The sequence below is a fragment of the Schistocerca americana genome, chromosome 6, assembly GCF_021461395.2.
Source record: "Schistocerca americana isolate TAMUIC-IGC-003095 chromosome 6, iqSchAmer2.1, whole genome shotgun sequence".
Taxonomy (NCBI): domain Eukaryota; kingdom Metazoa; phylum Arthropoda; class Insecta; order Orthoptera; family Acrididae; genus Schistocerca; species Schistocerca americana.
Genome location: NC_060124.1, coordinates 287,042,904 through 287,060,448, shown reverse-complemented (window position 1 = coordinate 287,060,448; position 17,545 = coordinate 287,042,904). Strand labels below are relative to the sequence as shown.

Here is a 17,545-nt window from a genome sequence, read left to right as displayed (position 1 = left end):
TGACATCAAAAGACGGAGGGGTGTGAACAGTACAAAGGCCTAAGGTCAAGTGAGGAAGGAAAATGTGAAATGCAGTAGCTTGGAGCTGGGTAGTCAAGGAGAGGGGTTGACTGTGATCATCAACCCGGATGAGCAGCATTACTCCCCTATAGCGGAAATGCTGTCCTCAGGGGGAAGGTCATAGCAGACCATGGAGAAATGAGTAAACTCAAAGCAGTCGTGAGGATGCAATTTTGTTTCCTGGAGGCAGAGTACAAGGGGACCCAGCGATCTAAGAGCAGCCATAAGTCCTCTTTGTTGGACTGAAGGCTGCAAACATTCCATTGGAGGAGAGTTATGACGAGGAAACATGAAGGGGTGTCACCTCGGTGGCTGCCAAGTGTCAGCCTTAAAAGACTCACTACTACAGGCACAGATGCTGGAGGATCCTGCTCCACAAGGTCTACAGAGGTGTTGGCATTCTTGTTCTGTCTATCTGCGGATTACAGTGCAGAAAAACAGTTGGTAGTGCGCAACAGGGACACAGAGGTCGACCGGGTGAGGGTATCACATGAAGACACCGTCAGAGAGGAACTCCCAGTCAGCAACGGAGAAGACCATTTTCGTTTGTTTGATTTACTGGAGCCTTTCTGGTTGGCAGATTTGCAGAAGAAGACCGAGATGTTTGTAGGCTGGAGGGACACAGGAAGTTTTCGTGGGAGGATTCCTTCTGTCCTTTCCAGCCTGCCGGTTGTGTAGCAGGTGGCCAATGAGGCGAAAGTTTGGTGGCTTGTTGCACAACTGGAGTAGGAGACGGGAACGTTCCCATGATGCTGGGCAATTTCATAATTGTGGCGCTAAATTTGTTGTTGCATGTCTGCATGGTCATGTTCTTCGTGGACCGAGATGTAGCAAGAACGGTACTGTAGGTGCCAGATGATACAATGCAAGGTTTTTGACTAGCTAACAACTTGCGAGCAACTGGGTAAGGCACTTTTTCCTTAACAGGTATCTCCTGCACAGCACGCTTGTCGTGATATGTGGGACAATCTTGGGAATAGGTGGCATGGTCGCCGTTGCAGTTGATACAGTGGTGAGAAAGAGGCAGACATTGTTCCTCATGAGCATCCCTACACCACAGGTTACACATTTTGCTGGATGCCGACAGGACATTAGAGTGTGGTTGTAACGATGACAATGGTAACAACATATCGGGTTCGAAATGTACAGTCACACTGTGATAACTTCATGGCCTGATTTTATCTTGGACAGAAGCAAAACACTCTCAAAAGTGACAAAAAGAGTGGTGCGGGCACTAAGGATGCATCTACCTTCTTCATCACTCGATGGACTGCTATGACACCATGATCAGAGAGGTACGTTTGGATTTCTGCCTCAGTCAGACCATCAAGCAGCCTAGTGTAAATAACATCACGAGAAGAATTCAGCATTCGATGGGCCTCAATGCGAACAAGATAGCCATGGAGGAACAAAGCTGCAAGCAGTTGTGCTTGAGAATCAGAAGTAGTTGGGGTTGGGTTGTGGGAGTAAAGGGACCAGACTTCTACGGTCATCGGTCCCTCAGAAGTAGTCTCCAAAAGCAAAGTGCCATTTTGTAAACGAGAGCAGGATTTCACAGGGCCAGCAATTGCATCAACACCTTTCTGGACAATAAATGGATTTACTGTAACAAAGGACTGAAAGTCTTCAGTATGTGAAACCACCAGGAACCATGGTGCAGCTGGGAGGGCCTTTGAATTGTCGGCCTCATTGTTTTTACTTTTGGTCGACATTAACATTGAAAATGATGATTGGCTTATTGCAAGAAAATCCCCCACGACTGTCAGCATCTCCGATGGTGAGTTCCTTCCAACTGGGGGGCCTCCCCTCATAGACCTCCCGAAAACCTGACAGAGGGACCAATCGGCAATTTGGGAAGGTAGCAGCTCAGGCAATAGTAGGCCTCGCCTTTACCGAGAGGGGGGGGGGGGGGGGTATATGCAAACCAAACTTGTCAAGCTGAGGCTGGTAATTACTCGTTACCCAGTCACCTGCTACACATCAGGTGCCTGGGCTGGCCCAAGAGGAGACAGAAGAAAAAGAGGAACCTCAAATGCCGAAGCAGATGAATGATAGGAGAAAGGGAATGAAAAAAGAAAGAAGGAACCAAAGACAGTGTAGAGACTATTCTGATATCGCCGACTAAATATGCAGAACACATTTCCAACAACATCCCAGACATGTTCCCCAAGGAAGGGGAAAAAAGAATAGCATGAGTATATACATCAGCATGGAAGGTTTGGTTTTGTTTTGCTTTAGGGTGCAAAAAACAAGTGGGGTCATATGCGCCCAAGTCAAAACAATGAAACATGAAGACAGAGAGGAGTTAACATCAGTCCCAACTGACTTAATAGAAGACAGCTAAAAACAGGCACAAGGAAAAAGGGTTAAAAATGACACCATACAGAAATGGAGATCCAAAACTAAAAATTAAATTGCCTTCACCATATTACGTTGGCAGATAAAAAGTAAAACACGGTCGACAGCCAGCGTGTCATTTGCTAAAACGGCCGATAAATCGGACGGCAAACCCAAGCGGGAACATAAACAGTTAAAAAATGGGCATTCCATCAAGAAGTGGTGAACAGTTAAAATTTAGTCGCAAAGTATACAAAGTGGTGGGGTAGCACAACTTAGCAAATGACGATGGCTAAAAAGGCAGTGTCCAATATGCAGCAGAGTTAAAATGACCTCCTCCTGGCGGGAGATGAGGTCGTCCAAGCTGCTGGGAGAGGCCTAATAAGCCAGAGCTTATTCCTGTGAAGGAAGGACCACTGGCAATGCCAAAGGGACACCACCTCCTGACAGACGGCAACACGGAGATCATCAGAGAGATTATAGGTACTGAGGTACGAGTACTGCAGCCTTGGCAGCAGCTTCCTTTCCTGGCAGACCGACGTGACCAGGAACCCACAGAAACATCACACGAGTGAGCAAGAGACACTTTTCCTGAACCTGCTGCACTAACGGATGGGCAGTGTACAGTGCAAGTAACCTTTGAAGGGCGATGAGTGAGTCTGAGCAGAGGACACAACTGAAAAGGCTGTGTTGCCAGATGTACGCCATGACCCGATACAAGGCAAAGAGCTCGGCTCAGTGCACCAGAATATGGGCCACTGTCAACCGGGCACCACATCGACACTGAGGCGGGTCTTCATGGCACAGGAGGTAGATGTGGGTCACCCAAGCATGGCCAATGTGGAGCCGGCAGAGAACCACAGAGTCCCTGTGAGAGGACTGCCACACATTCGTAGTCTCCTGAATGGCGCGCAGTTTGTTGTGTGTACTGAGATTATGCCATTCCGTCTCCCAAAGCAAAACCTGGTGATGTAAAAACAAACGCAGGTCAGTTATTGGAATGCCGATCTCCATAAGCGGTTTCCGTGTAGCCTGTTCGGCCAATCTGTCAGCAAGTTCGTTGCCTTGGATTCCGACGTGTCCTGGGGTCCACACAAACACCACTGAACGACCGGACTGCTCCATGGCATAGATGGACTCCTGGATGGACGCTACCAAAATGTGACGAGGGTAGCACTGGTCGATAGCTTGTAGGCTGCTCAGGGAGTCAGTACACAGAAGAAACGACTCCCCATGGCATGAACGGATGTGCTCAAGAGCACGAGATATAGCCATCAGCTCTGCAGTGAAAACACTGCAGCCATCGGGCAAGGAATGCTGTTCAATATGTTCTCCACAGACACATGAGAAGCCGACTTGACCATCAGCCATTGAGCCGTCATTGTAAATCACTTCATGGCCTCAGTACATGTCAAGAATCGAGATGAAGTGACAGTGGAGAGCCGCGGGATGAACTGAATCCTTTGAGCCATGTGAAAGGTCCAGGTGTAAGCAATTTGACCTCGAGTATAGGCGGCAAAGGCAAGGACTCCAGTTCAGACAGAAGGGATCGGATGTGAACTGCAATTGTAAGCCCTGACCTGGCCTGCTGATGCGGGAAATGAACTGCCGTAGGTGGGAAAAGGAGACAATGATTCAGATGCGCAGGAGAACTACAAGCATGTGCAATGTAACTGGCGAGCAGTTGTGCACGCCTGACGTGAAATGGAGAGACTCCAACCTCCGCAAGGACACTGGTCACCGGACTCATCCTACAAGCTCCCGTTGCTAGTTGAACACCACAGTGGTGCAATGGGTCAAGTAAACGCTACGCTGAGGACACTGTCGAACCATAAACCAGACTCCCATAGTCAAGGCGGGATTGAACAAGGGCTCTGTATAGCAGCAGCAGCAGCAGCGTAGAGGGATCTGCACCCTAGTTGGTGTTGCCCAGGCAGCGGAGGGCACTGATGAGGTGCTTCCAGCACTTCCGCTTAAGCTGACAAAGGTGAGAAAGCCAAGTCAATCAGGCATCGAAAACCAGTCCTAAAAATCAATACGTCTCCACTACAGTGAGGGAATCGTCAGTAAGGCAAAGTTCTGGTACCGGATGAATGGTACAACGCAGACAGAAGTGCATTACACACGACTTTGTGGCCAAAAACTGAAAGCCGTAGGCTAGAGCCCCTGATTGCGCCTTGTTAATGGCTCCCTGGATGTGCCGCTCAGCAACTCCTGAACTGGTGGAGCAGTACAAAATGCAGAAGTCATCTGCATACACAGAGGGTGAAACGGACAGCCCTACAGCTGCTGCTTGACCATTAATGACCACTAAAAATAGAGATACAGTCAATACAGAGCCCTGTGGGACCCCATTCTCCTGGATATGGGGGGAACTATTGGAGGCAGCAACTTGGACATGGAAAGTACCAAGTGACAGGAAATTATGGATAAAAATCTGGAGCGGGCCTCAGATACCCCACTCATATAACCTGCCAATGATATGATGTCTCCAGGTGGTGTCATATGCTTTTTGTAAATAAAAAAAAGACGGCAACAAGGTGTTGGTGTCTGGGAAAGGATGTTCAGATGGCAGACTCGAGGGACACAAGATTATCAATGATAGAGCGACCCTTGCAGAAGCCACCCTGGCACGGAGCCAGTATGCCACGTGACTCCAGGACCCAACCCAACCGCTGACACACCATATGTTCCAGCAGCTTACAAACAACGTTGGTGAGGCTGATGGGCCAATAGCTACCCACATCAAGCGGGTTTTTGCCAGGTTTGAGCATTGGTATGATGGTGCTCTCCCACCAGTGCGACAGAAAGACTCCATCTCACCAGAACCGGCTGAAGATCATGAGGAGATTTCATTTGTAGTCAGACGAGAGATGTTTAATCATCTGACTGTGGATCCGACTAGGCCCAGGAGCTGTGCCGGGGCAATGTACAAGGGCACTGAGGAGCTTCCACTCTGTAAATGGAGCGTTATAGGGTCCACTGTGGCATGTAGTGAAAGAGAGGACTTTCCTTACCATCCGCCGTTTGAGAGTGCGAAAGGCTGGGGGTAATTTTCTGACGCAGAGGCGCGAGCATAGTGCTCAGCAAAGTGCCTGGCAATCGCGTTTTCGGCGGTAGATATCACACCTTTTATGTTAACACCAGGAACACTGTTGGGGTCTTGTACCCGAAAACTCGTTTGAGCTTTGTCCAGACTTGGGAAGGTGACGTGTGGCACCCAATGGTCGACACGTACTTCTTCCAACACTCCTGTTTCCACCTTTTGATAAGCTGGCAAACACGGGCACAGAGCTGTTTAAAGGCTATATGCCGCTGTAGAGCACACCAACGCTCCTTAATTGCCTCAGCAACCTGTGGCGACCACCAAGGGATTGTCTTTCGCCGGGAGCACCATAAAGGACGAAGGATTGGGTTTTCTGCTGCAGAAACGATCGTTGTAGTTACCTGCTCAACCACCACATCGATGTTACTGTGTGGGGGAGATTGAACAGTGACAGCAAAGGTGAAGACTTCCCAGTCTGCCTGGTTTAAAGCCCATCTGGGTAGGAATCTGTGGGCCTGACGCCGGGACAGTGACAGGAAGATGGGGAGGTGGTCACTACCACACAGTTTGTCATGTGCTCTCCAGTGGAAATATGGGAGAAGGCCAGGACTGCAAACCGAGAGATCAATGGCCTGAATATGTGCCATGTGCCGCACTGAAATGTGTGGCGGCCCCAGTATGTAAGAGGCAGAGGTTGAGCTGTGAGAGTAAATTTTCGACATCTCTGCCTCAGCCAGTAAAAACTGTGCCACCCCACAAGGGGTTATGAACGTTAAAATCTCCTGAAGTAGGAAATGTTTTGGGAGTTGATCAATCAATGCAGCCAATGCGTTCAGGGGTACTGCACAATCTTGAGGAAGATATACGTTGCAGACAGATATTTCCTGCATCGTTCGTATCCTGACAGCCACAGCTCCAAGAGGGGTTTGAAGGGGCACAGGTTCACTACATACCGAGTTCAGGACATGGACACAAGCTCCACTCGACACTCTATTATAGTTGCTACAGTTTCTGTAACATCCCTTATAGCCACAGACGGCAGGGGTCAGCACTGCGGGGAACCAGGTTTCCTGGAGGGCAATGCAGAACAGGTGTAAAGCTTAGCAGTTGACGTAGCTCAGCCAGGTGGTGGAAAAAAGCGCAGCAATTCCACTGGAGGATGATGTTATCGTGAGGCTGGGAAGGCATGAAGTGTGCAAGGAGGCAGGTTATGCCTCAGGGTCACCTGCTGCCTCCAACTGAGTATTTGTAGCCATTTCTATGGTGGATGAGGCATCAGTGAGATCCAGGTCCACAGGGATGCTAACATCTCCACTGCATCCTCAGATGCAGAATTGATGGGGAGTGGTGGTGACGGGGCCACCAGAGGGTCCTGTTTCTTAGCAGACTACTACTTCTCTTAAGGGGCTTGCTGAGAAGATTTCTCCGAAGCAGTTTCAGGCACGGAGAAAGACCATGAAGCTCTTCGTCCAGCAGCTTTTGGCTCCTTGAACCACTGGCATGTGTCCGCCGTGGCATTAGTGGAGACCTTGGGAGAGAGGGCCCCAAGGGGGACCTTCCGCACGAGATGATCCGGAGGAGGCTGTTGCTTCTCCAACAGGGGGGAGGGGACCAATGTCCCCTGCATTTGGGGGGAGGGAGGGGGGCTTGCTCCTAAAGTAGGTGCTTTGGGAGCAAAGGAGGAAGATTTGCCCCCGACCACCAAGGGGGTGGATGTATTCTGGTGGCCTGGAGGGCCCACTGTCCGTGGCACAGAGCGAGGGACCCCTGGCACTTGGGACGGCGATGTTGATGTAGCTGCAGCGTATGTCAACATCAACCAAATGGGGTGTAATCGGTAATCTTTCAAATTTACGTTTAGCCTCTGTGTAAGTCAACCGGTCCAGGGTCTTGTACTCCATGACTTTCCGCTCCTTTTGGAGTACTGGGCAGTCTGGTGAGCAGGGGGAGTGGTGCTCTCCGCAGTTGAGATGCAAGTGGGAGGTGGCGCACACAAAGTATCTTGGGGGCAGTGGACATCCGCAGTCTTGACATGTGACACTGGAAGTGCAGTGGGAAGACGTGCCCATACTTCCAGCCCTTAAAGCACCGCATAGGGGGAGGGACGTATGGTTTAATGTCACAGCAGTAAACAATCACCTTGACCTTTTCAGGCAATGAATCACCCTCAAAGGCCAAGATGAAGGCACCGGTAGCAACCCTGTTGTCTTTGGGTCCCCTGTAAACATGCCGGATGAAATGCACACCCTGTTGTTCTAAACTGGCGTGGAGCTCGTCGTCAGACTGCAAGAGGAGGTCACGATGGAAAATTATCCCCTGGACCATGTTGAGGCCTTTATGGGGAGTGACGGAAACAGGAATATCACCCAGCTTGTCACAGGCGAGTAATGCTCAGGATCGGGCTGGGGATGCTGTCTGAATCAAGACTGTGCCATTTTGCGTCTTTGACAGTGCTGTCACTTCTCCAAACTTATCCTCAAGGTGTTCAACAAAAGACTGAGGCTTCGTAGGTGGAAAAGAGTCCCCATCGGTTTTGCTACAGACTAAAAACCGAGGCAAATATGACTCTCTCCATTCTGTAGATCTATGTTCCTCCCATGGTGTAGCGAGGGAGGGAAACGATTTGGGGTCATACCTGTCAGCATTGTATTCTATCTTGCCCTTCTTAGAGACTGCTGGTGCCGTACAATCACCAGCAAGAGATGACTTAGTCCGCTTCATTGCGGATCATCCGCCCTGATGCCACCCACTCTGATCAGGGGCTCTCCCCACGGGCACCACCCAGCCACAGCAAAGGCAACTGGCATGATGGCCGTTGCCAGGAGTCCTGATGCCCCAGGAAGACAGGCATCTACTCCTTGGCATACGTGGGGAGTTTACAGCTCAGGCATCAGCAGTGTGATCCCTGTGTTGTCAGGGGGCTACCACGAAATGGGTATATGACGGCCCCACCACAACGGACTGGCTACCGTGCTGAGTATTGGGTGCAGAGAAATCCTATACTGTCATGGGGGCGAAAGAGGACAGGAGACAACGGAAGAAGATGACATAGCCCGGAAAGTGTCTTTGCCCAAACAGTTGAATCGCAGGTGGAGATGAAAAGCCATGACAAGAAATTCAGAATGAATCTAAGGGCACTCGTGCGCCACATAAGGCATCCTTTCCCATATGACCCGCACTTCTGTAGAATTTTGAAAGTGGCAGGTCAAACCACAGAACGGGACCTGAGCGGGCCAAAAAGTGTTAGACACCTTTTAGTCATCTCTTACAACAGGCATGAATACCTCGGGCCTATTCCCAGAACTGTAGGGGGGAGTTGCTTTCTGTCTGGAGCAGACAGAGATGGTGGTCACGAGTCCATGAGATGTGCTTGCTGATGGGAATGTGTGGGGTGTTTTCCTTTCAGAAGAAGGTTTTGGCTGAAACCTCACTGTGTAACAGTCTTCTCATTGTGCCTGTCACTCAACACATGACACCTTTACAGTGAGTAGCAATCTATTCTTTTTATAATATTCTTTGATATTCCAAACTGGGCTTTCCATTGTTCAATAACATGTAACTGTTTATTACAACTATGATGTTCACACCATCTTTGATGGTCACGTCTTCTTCGACGAGCGTAGAGGAGGGCTAGTAGCCAGCTTGAAGATTTGGTTATGGCTGCAGAAATGTATTGTGAAGAATACAAATGAATACTGTATTTGCTGAGAATTTAATCAGAAAGGGTAATCATCATTTAAATTGGAAACAGTAGTTCAACATATGTTCATTTAAAAAAGAATTCACGAGATATCTGAGGAAGATGTGCAACACCGGCTACACTGAATTGTCAGCAACAAGATGAATAAGGTAGTGAAAATTTAGCTGGGCTGTTCACTCTTAATTATTCTTGAGAATAGTATTTGTCATACAATTGATAAATTCTACATTGTTAGGTTATAGATACATTCACCTATTTTGCAAACACACGGAATGAGTTTGAGCCAATAGGATGACAAGGAAAGTCACACCTAACGGTAAGTAACATGGGTTTGACAGAATAAGACAAAACAAAATCAGCATCCTCCATCGGTAAACTCTTGTGGCATCAATAGGTCACATTGACCACACAAATTACAATCTTTGGAACATTAACTGCTCTGACGAGCCCCCATGTTTGATTCAGTCTGCCTTTGTACTTCATGAAGTGTTCATGTGTATCAGTCTTTATGGTAAAATATATGTGTACATAGAAAACTTGGTAACCGTTTATTATGTATATTACGATCCGTATCCAGAATCCCATATTGGTGACCCTGGATAAAAAGTTCTACGTCTTCCATGACATCTGCGCCGGTCGTATAGAATCAACAGGTATCACATTCGACGCCATGGCTACATCACCGAACTTTCTTTACGAAGATTTGGAGGCCCAGCTCTTACGACCAGGCCAACACAACCCTCCGCCGTCTGTTACTTCGCAGCTAACGGACAATGATCTATGATCTTCGATGAGGATAACCTCTACTTTAGCAACTCCACAACGACCGAGTGTTACACAGTTACCTCAAACAATGGACTCAGGCTTTGTTTCACTGGATTATGCACAACAAGAAGTGAAAAGTGAAGTGGATGATTTACTAAATAGTGTGACGATCGATCACTCATACGAAGTTCAAAGGGACAGAAATTCACACACGTGCTTTGATCCTCTACGCACCACGACGTCGGTTATAGTAGTGCCATGTGCAACACCGCCATTTCTGCAAAATGCACACGCTGTCAACTATTACCAAGCTACACTAGCCTCACCTTCGTCACAAATCAGGAACACCCCCCCCCCCAGGAGGCCTCGATTCCGACCACCATAGACCACCATACAACCGCTCACTCCTTCAGCAGTACCGTCTGCTGCTGCCGGGCTGGCCTTCGACGTCATTTCCGAGATGGACAATGTCACTGCTAGTCCTGCAATTTCCAGACCAGTTTACAGGCCCTCATTATGCACCACTCGCCTGTTCACTCCCATGGTACCGACCGTGCCTGCCGCATTGTGTTTTCAGAGACATTACAACCAGCCATTGTTGCGAACGTGTGTGCTAGTAACATTTCTGCTCCGGTGATGCCCGATCCCAGCATTAATTCTTGTGCAGGGGGACCGCAGGCCACCTCCACTCCATTCTACCCCAGCTACCGTGCTCTGGCACCCATTCTCCTCGTTCCGTTTCCGCTGCAATATGGGATTTAGTTCGCGAGTGTTCCGCCCTCGCGGGGAAGATTGTGACCTGCGTCACTAACCTACTTTCAGAATACGACTCAGCGGTGCACCTCCGCCGGCAGAATGACGAGCAGAAACGACGCATTGCTCACACTTAACAATAAGCTTGCTGCGGCCCGCATCTCGTTGATGAAACTGCAATCCGCAGTTCCTTCACCGGATTGAACTTCATCGCCAAGCATCAGTTCGAACACTCATCAGGTTGGTTCAAAAACATTCATTGCGTGTGACGATTCGCGTTCAGTGACCTCCGCACCACCCAAGCGCCAACTACGCGCAGTGCATCATGTTTCAAACAGTGTCTCGCTCCCGCAGCACGACCAAGCCCACTATGCAGCCAGCCACGCCACTTGTTAATAAACATTCCCCCTCTCCCACGCGCCAGCCAAGCAACTCGGCGGCCATCGCTGTCCCTGACGCGACGTCAGCACCTCTCTCGCCTGTGCCAGTTACGCAAGGTAAAGTTAACAACAGACAGTCGCTGCGTGCCCCCCTCTGCTCCATGCTGTGCGTGCAGTCGACCTCTACAAACAAGTGCATGCCGCACTTGCGTAACAGGCATGTGACTTTCTTGCTGCCTTTTCCCACTCGCGCTAACGGCTATGCCTCATCACGCCCCACTCGTCCCAAAACTCAATGTCAGAACGTTACTCAGCCTTGTGTGCAGTTCTCAGTCTCTTCTGTCACTGACGGAATGACACACAAGATAATTACCACTGCTTATTAGACACAAGGTTAGACGCCTCAACCCCATTAAGTGGCGCGTAGCCCAGCAGCAAATTAATGAACTTCTGGAGGCAGGCATCCTACAGCTATCAGACAGCAATTGGTCTTCACCAATTCACCTCGGCACCAAAAATGATGGTTCTTTTCGAATGTGTGGTGATTACAGATGTTTAAATGCTCGCACTGTCATGGAAAATTACCCCGTGCCAAACACAAACGATTTCACTCACATGTTATCGAGCACCACAATCTTCAGTGTGATTGACTGCAAACATGCTTATCACCAGATTCCCATAGTGCCGGAAGACATTCCAAAGACTGCGATCATCAGACCACTCGGTTTGTTCCAGTACAACTTCATGCCATTCAGTTTAAAGAATGCAGCAGAAACATGGGAATGTTTCATTGACTCAATCTTACAACGATTAAAGTTCTTCTTCGCATACCTGGATGACATACTCATTTTCAGCAAATCAACTGAAGATCATTTATCCCAGGTCCTCCAGACGTTGGCATCCAACAGTGTTGAGGCCAACAAAGAAAAATTCCAACCGCGTTAGTCTTCTGTGAGATTTATGGGTTACACTGTCTCCACAGACGGATTACAGCCTCCCAAATCCTGTGTGCAGGCTATCAAGACATTGCCACCTGCAGCTACGTACAAAGAACTAAGACATTTCCTAGGTACTGTAAATTACTAGCACCGTCATCTACCTTCAGCAGTTGCCATACAGGCACCGCTGATGGACTCGCTCTCCGGCAAACAAACTTCGGGCATTAAACCAGTCTGCTGGACTGAACCCACGCTAGAGGCTTCAGGGCTCTTAAAACAGCTTTAGCTCACACAGTCGTACTCGCCCACCCTCATCCATCTGCCGATTTGTTCATCACTACAGACGCCAATGACATCGCGGTCGGGATAGTATTACAGCAGAGCAAAGGCGACACAGTTTCACCATCTCACTTCTTCTCCAAAAAACTGTCTACAGCACAGAAGAAATATCCCGCTTTTGATAGAGAGCTTCTAGTGGTGTACGAGGCCATCAAACATTTCCCCACCGACATGGAGGGCTGTCCTTTCTTCATTCTTACTGATCACAAACCGCTGGCGGACGCCTTCTGAACACCTGCCAGAGGATCCTCCCCCCCGGACGTTTCCCCCACTTCGACTTGGTCTCTCAGTTTACTACGGACGTACACTACGTCACGGATCAATGCCGTTTCAAGTATCATAAATTTATCTGTCCTCGCCACTCTACGGGCTTCTGACAAGGGCACTCAGGTTCTGCTCACAGACCCACAGTCTTCGCTCGTGTTTACCAAGGCTAAGTTCCCTAGCATTTTGGACGAAGTGTGGTGCGACTCTTCTACGGGCATTCTGCGGCCTTTGCTCCCGTGCACACTGCGTCAACAGGTTTTTGACGCCTTGCATAATCTCACCCACCCTCGTCCCCAAGCGTTTTGTGTGGAAAGATGTGAAACGGGACTGTCAAACATGGGCATGCAGCTGCATTTCCTGTCAACGAAAGAAAATAGGACATCACACCTCTTCGCCACTCATCAAGTTTGACATCCCCAAGGGACGTTTCCGTCATGTACATATTGACCTTATCGGAAACCTGCCTCCGTTGGAGGGCCACAGGTATATCCTGTCCACAATAGACCGAATGTCTCGTTGGGTGGAGAGCCATCTCCTTACCCAACATCACAGCAGAAACTGTGGCCAAAGGATTCGTTTCTTCTTGGATCACTAGGTTTGGCTGCCCGCCCAGAGTTGACAGTTCGAATCTGCACTTTTTACGATTCCCTGTAATCTTTGTGGTATTAAAAAGATTCATACGACAGCCTACCACCCGCAAAGCAACGGGTTGGTGGAATGATGGCACCACACCCTTAAAACTGCACTCAGGTGCAATGACTGTCTCTGATCCGAGGCACTTCCTTGGGTGTTGCTGGGCCTACGTTCTACATTTAAACCACATTTACATGGGACGATTTACGAATTTGTTTTCGGCGGAAACCCATTTTTACCTGGGGAACTAATTCTGCCCCAAGATCCTGGGGATTCCCCCTCCTTCACAGACTTTATTGAAAGGATGCATGGATACTTTAGAAACACCTGGCTACACCCGCCTGTCAGACATTCCCCACTCGAAACTTATGTGCCGCCCGCACACAGCTCTTGCTCACACGTCATGCTCAGGGACAACTGTCAGACAACCCCTACAACCCTCTTACCTCGGCCCCTTCGAAGTTCTCCAGAGGGACGAGATGACATTCGACATTATTATAAAAGATCGTCCGCAAACTGTTTCTCTACACAGGCTCAAGCGTGCCTTCATGGACTCCGACACCCCTCTGCCGTCCCAGTCAGACTGCCTGGGCACATGTTCTTTTGATGAACCCGCTAATGAGTCCGTTCAACCTAGCGTTGGATTTTCTCCATCCAACGATTCACCAACGCAGTTCGCGGGTTCCTCAGGAATGTCATCATCATACCCATTTACAGGTTTTGAAGACATTTCAGATACTAGAGACGTGGATGCCCCATCCTTCGTTTTGCGCTGCAACATACCACCTGACCGCGTCGACGACGTGTCGATTATGGTGTTAGATAATCGTGAGCTTGTACTATTCACAGACAGCACAGACCTGACCCTCACTGAATAACTCAACATCAAGATAGTGCACAGCTTGTCCCTCCCACAAGAGTGCAACCCGACATGCGTCCGAGCTTTCATTCCTTCAGACGGTTCAGTCTGCATTCGGGGAAGGCATGCTCACACGCCGCCTCCTCCCTCGGATTACGAGTTGGACCAGTGACCACACTCCACGCCTTCGCACACCGACCGAACGGAGATGGACCTTCCGGTCTAGCGCCTGCCACCTTGCACCTCTCACACCAACGCTGACACCCACATGACTCCCCCCCCCCCCCCTCAGGGCTCGTAGGCTGTAATCCGTACTGCGGGGAGGGGGGCTCTGTGGCATCGATAGGTCACATAGACAACACAAATTACAATCTTTGGAACATTAACTGCTCTGATGAGCCATGTTTAATTCAGTTTGCCTTTGTACTTCATGGAGTGTTCATGTGTATCAGTCTTTATAGCAAAATGTGTGTGTATATTGAAAACTTTGAAGTTGTTTATTACATATATTACGATCCATATCCAGAATCCCATACTCTCTTTAAGATGACTGAACGACTGTCAGCCGAAATATTGTGGCAAGATACCTGTCACCCTACTTCATCTTTGATATTTCATGAAACACACTTACTATAACTTTTCAATGGGAAATTACATATTATCTAATGCATACATTGAGTTATTTGAAAAATCTGGAACTTTACAACTAATCCAAGCTTCCTTCTACATGAAAGGAATGAGATGCAGTGTTACAATGAAAAGCAGTTCAACATCTACAATGTCATAAGCAGCAAGTCATCAGATACTGAAACACACGACTAAAATTGCATTGAAGAGGAAGAAAATAAAAACCATTGTTTTGAAGAGTCCTTTGCAAAAAAAAAAAAAAAACTTCAGTACGCAGTAAAACTTGTGTTGCAAAAGCCAGGCAAACTGCTTGACTACAAATATGGGTGACAAAGGGTGACATTGTAATGAAAGAATATGACCTTTGGAGTAAACTACAGTTATTGTATTACTGTATTCTGAATTTCACAAGATATGTATCGTATTTTATATTCCAAACTTATCTGTCACTCAAAATTTGCTTCCCTTTTACAATGGTTCTCCTCTCATATGAATAAACACGCTAAAGCAAGTACAGGAAGTATAGACTCACAGTAAATTTCTTGCTGCGCTGCCAGGTTTCAGTGTTCTCAACGCGTGCTGACGGAGGTGGCACTCCTACAGTACGAACAGCTGGCCTCCCTTTCGTGTTTGGCCACACATCGCACATGTTTGCCAATGAGTCCCACAGCAGCTGCAGAATAGGACAGCATATTGCATCTGTTCGTGTCATTGTAGCACAACACTCCACAACCACTAATGAAAGACTGACCATGACAGCCTTCCTGCATAGTTAAACTTACCGCTGCTTACAGACTGATAAGATAAAGCCAAGGACTAAAGATTATGTAACTGGTTGCCGGTCTGTTTACCTTCATCAGGGTACTTTACCCACATAGAACATTAATATTAAACAATGGTACTGACTGCCTATTTTGTCTGATAACATTTTTATCACTTTTTGCATTCCAGTCATCACTAATAGTTTCTATCTGGCACCAATTTTTTAATTAAATTTGAAGGCTAAGTTAATTTTAAAAAATGCAAAAAATATAGCTGTCAGTTTTTGTATTACACGCAATGAAAAGGTACGGTAATGAATACTCTTACATCTACTTATGACTGAATATTTACGGAAAGTGCCTTCTTTCACACATTCATCATTACAAGAAGCAACCGCCGGCCGATACACGAGAAGACGCAAATTTTGCAGTATAAGATATTCGTTTACATTCTCAGGGCGTGGAACTGATGTATTAATGAATTATTTAACAACTTTCATTTAAACGGAGTTAAACATGCCAGTGTATGCGAACGGCCAGCAAATGATCAAAACCAAAATAGCAGCTTGTCTTAGTTTGAATATAATTTGAAGCACTTTTCCTAAGCGTGTTGAATAACAATGGCTCACATGAAATGACAAATCCATTTCTTACCTGTCTAAAGGCTCAATCGCCTCCAAGCACATGTATGGCCATGCACACGTAGATTGTGCAGCGAGGACACTTTATTACTCAAGCCTTCAAAGACTTTAAACAATATTATGTCACCTAAATGTTCAACATGTTAGGCATCATTTGTGCGTTATTTTCACCTGCAGTTAATAAAAAAATTTTACGTCCTAAAAGAACTTTGTGTCCATCTAATTAATTAGTGCGCTTCACAAGCTATAAGACAGGTTATTAAAAACTTTACACAAAATAATGGTCACTGTTTAACCAAATAGCATTTCTGCTTTCATCCTGAACTTGACACATCGTTTAACCGTCACACATACATACAAAACGTAAACATAAACAAAAACTTACCGTTTGAGTAAAATGTAATTTTCTTTTTCAATTAATACGCAGACTGTCGCAACAACGGTGGCACGTTCAATGTTTCTCAAACTCAAATCTGCTGCCCACTCGGAATTTAACAACACATCTCACTTACTACATAAAAGCACTTCCCGCATGTTTCACCAGAAACGTCATTCCGTAGACAAATCAGATCTTGGACTCTGAGTAACTATGCTTTCGTAAGAGCAACCAAAGATATATATTCTTCCTCACTCTTGAGTTGATAAATATTCCAGGGAATCACAGTCTTCTCTAATGAAAACTTTAACGGTACATATACTATCATGGGAATTATTTTTACTTAATTATTGCACCTCTGACATGTTTAATTATACTCCGTCATATTCCACTTAAATAGATTATGTTCCAAGACGTTTATCAAAATTACAACTGACACTTGCAAAATTTAAAAAAATTAGGGAAACTAAAAGTTAGCTAGTTAATAATCATATTAAACGCATCATGTTTACACATTTTTAAACCGCATAAGCAAATTATTTAGAAATTTACTAAAGATACAGGAAAACTCATTTTAAGTACTGGTAATAGGCCTAATAATAATTCCGTACGATCTTGCAGACACGCAAACGAAGAATACAGAAAGTTATACAGGTATACTATAGAACTAAAAACGCTGAGAGGCTCATATTATACAAGCTGAAAACAGTATTTTCCAAATGAATTAGCACTAACACGCAGTACCAGAAACCCAGTTTTTTCTCAAATTATTAATTTCCCTCCTTTTCTTTTCTCTACACCCCACTTCGTCTACGTTTCTACCAACCTCAGGATGTCGGTTTCGAAGTGAACATTGAACAGAAAAGACCAGCAGAAATACTCTTACACAGGCTAGCATGTAACAAACCTGTGTTTATCCCTGCCCCAATTTAAATTTACACTGTTCTATGATTCTCTTCAACTATTCCTTCAGGCTATGTCAACCACCAGAGATGAGATGATCTTCAATTTATAATTGAGTGCGGTCGGATTTTTTTTTTTTTTTTTTTTTTTTTATGGGAGT

General features: G+C 46.9%; 1 protein-coding gene across 2 annotated transcripts in view; it reads right to left on the bottom strand.

Moving 5' to 3' along the window:
- The window catches only part of LOC124619732 (serine/threonine-protein kinase Sgk2-like), a 100,809-nt gene extending 84,112 nt beyond the window's left edge, over positions 1-16,697 (bottom strand). Inside the window, exons 1-2 of one of the 2 annotated variants that reach the window (XM_047146300.1) lie at positions 16,492-16,697; positions 15,237-15,377 (exon numbers count right to left, since the gene is read on the bottom strand). In XM_047146300.1, coding sequence (XP_047002256.1) covers positions 15,237-15,353 — 117 coding nt within the window. In that variant the 5' untranslated portion in view covers positions 15,354-15,377; positions 16,492-16,697. Of the gene's footprint in view, positions 1-15,236; positions 15,378-16,119; positions 16,278-16,491 lie in introns of those variants that run through there. The other variant, XM_047146301.1, reaches the window with a different exon arrangement.
- Positions 16,698-17,545: the final 848 nt, after the last annotated feature.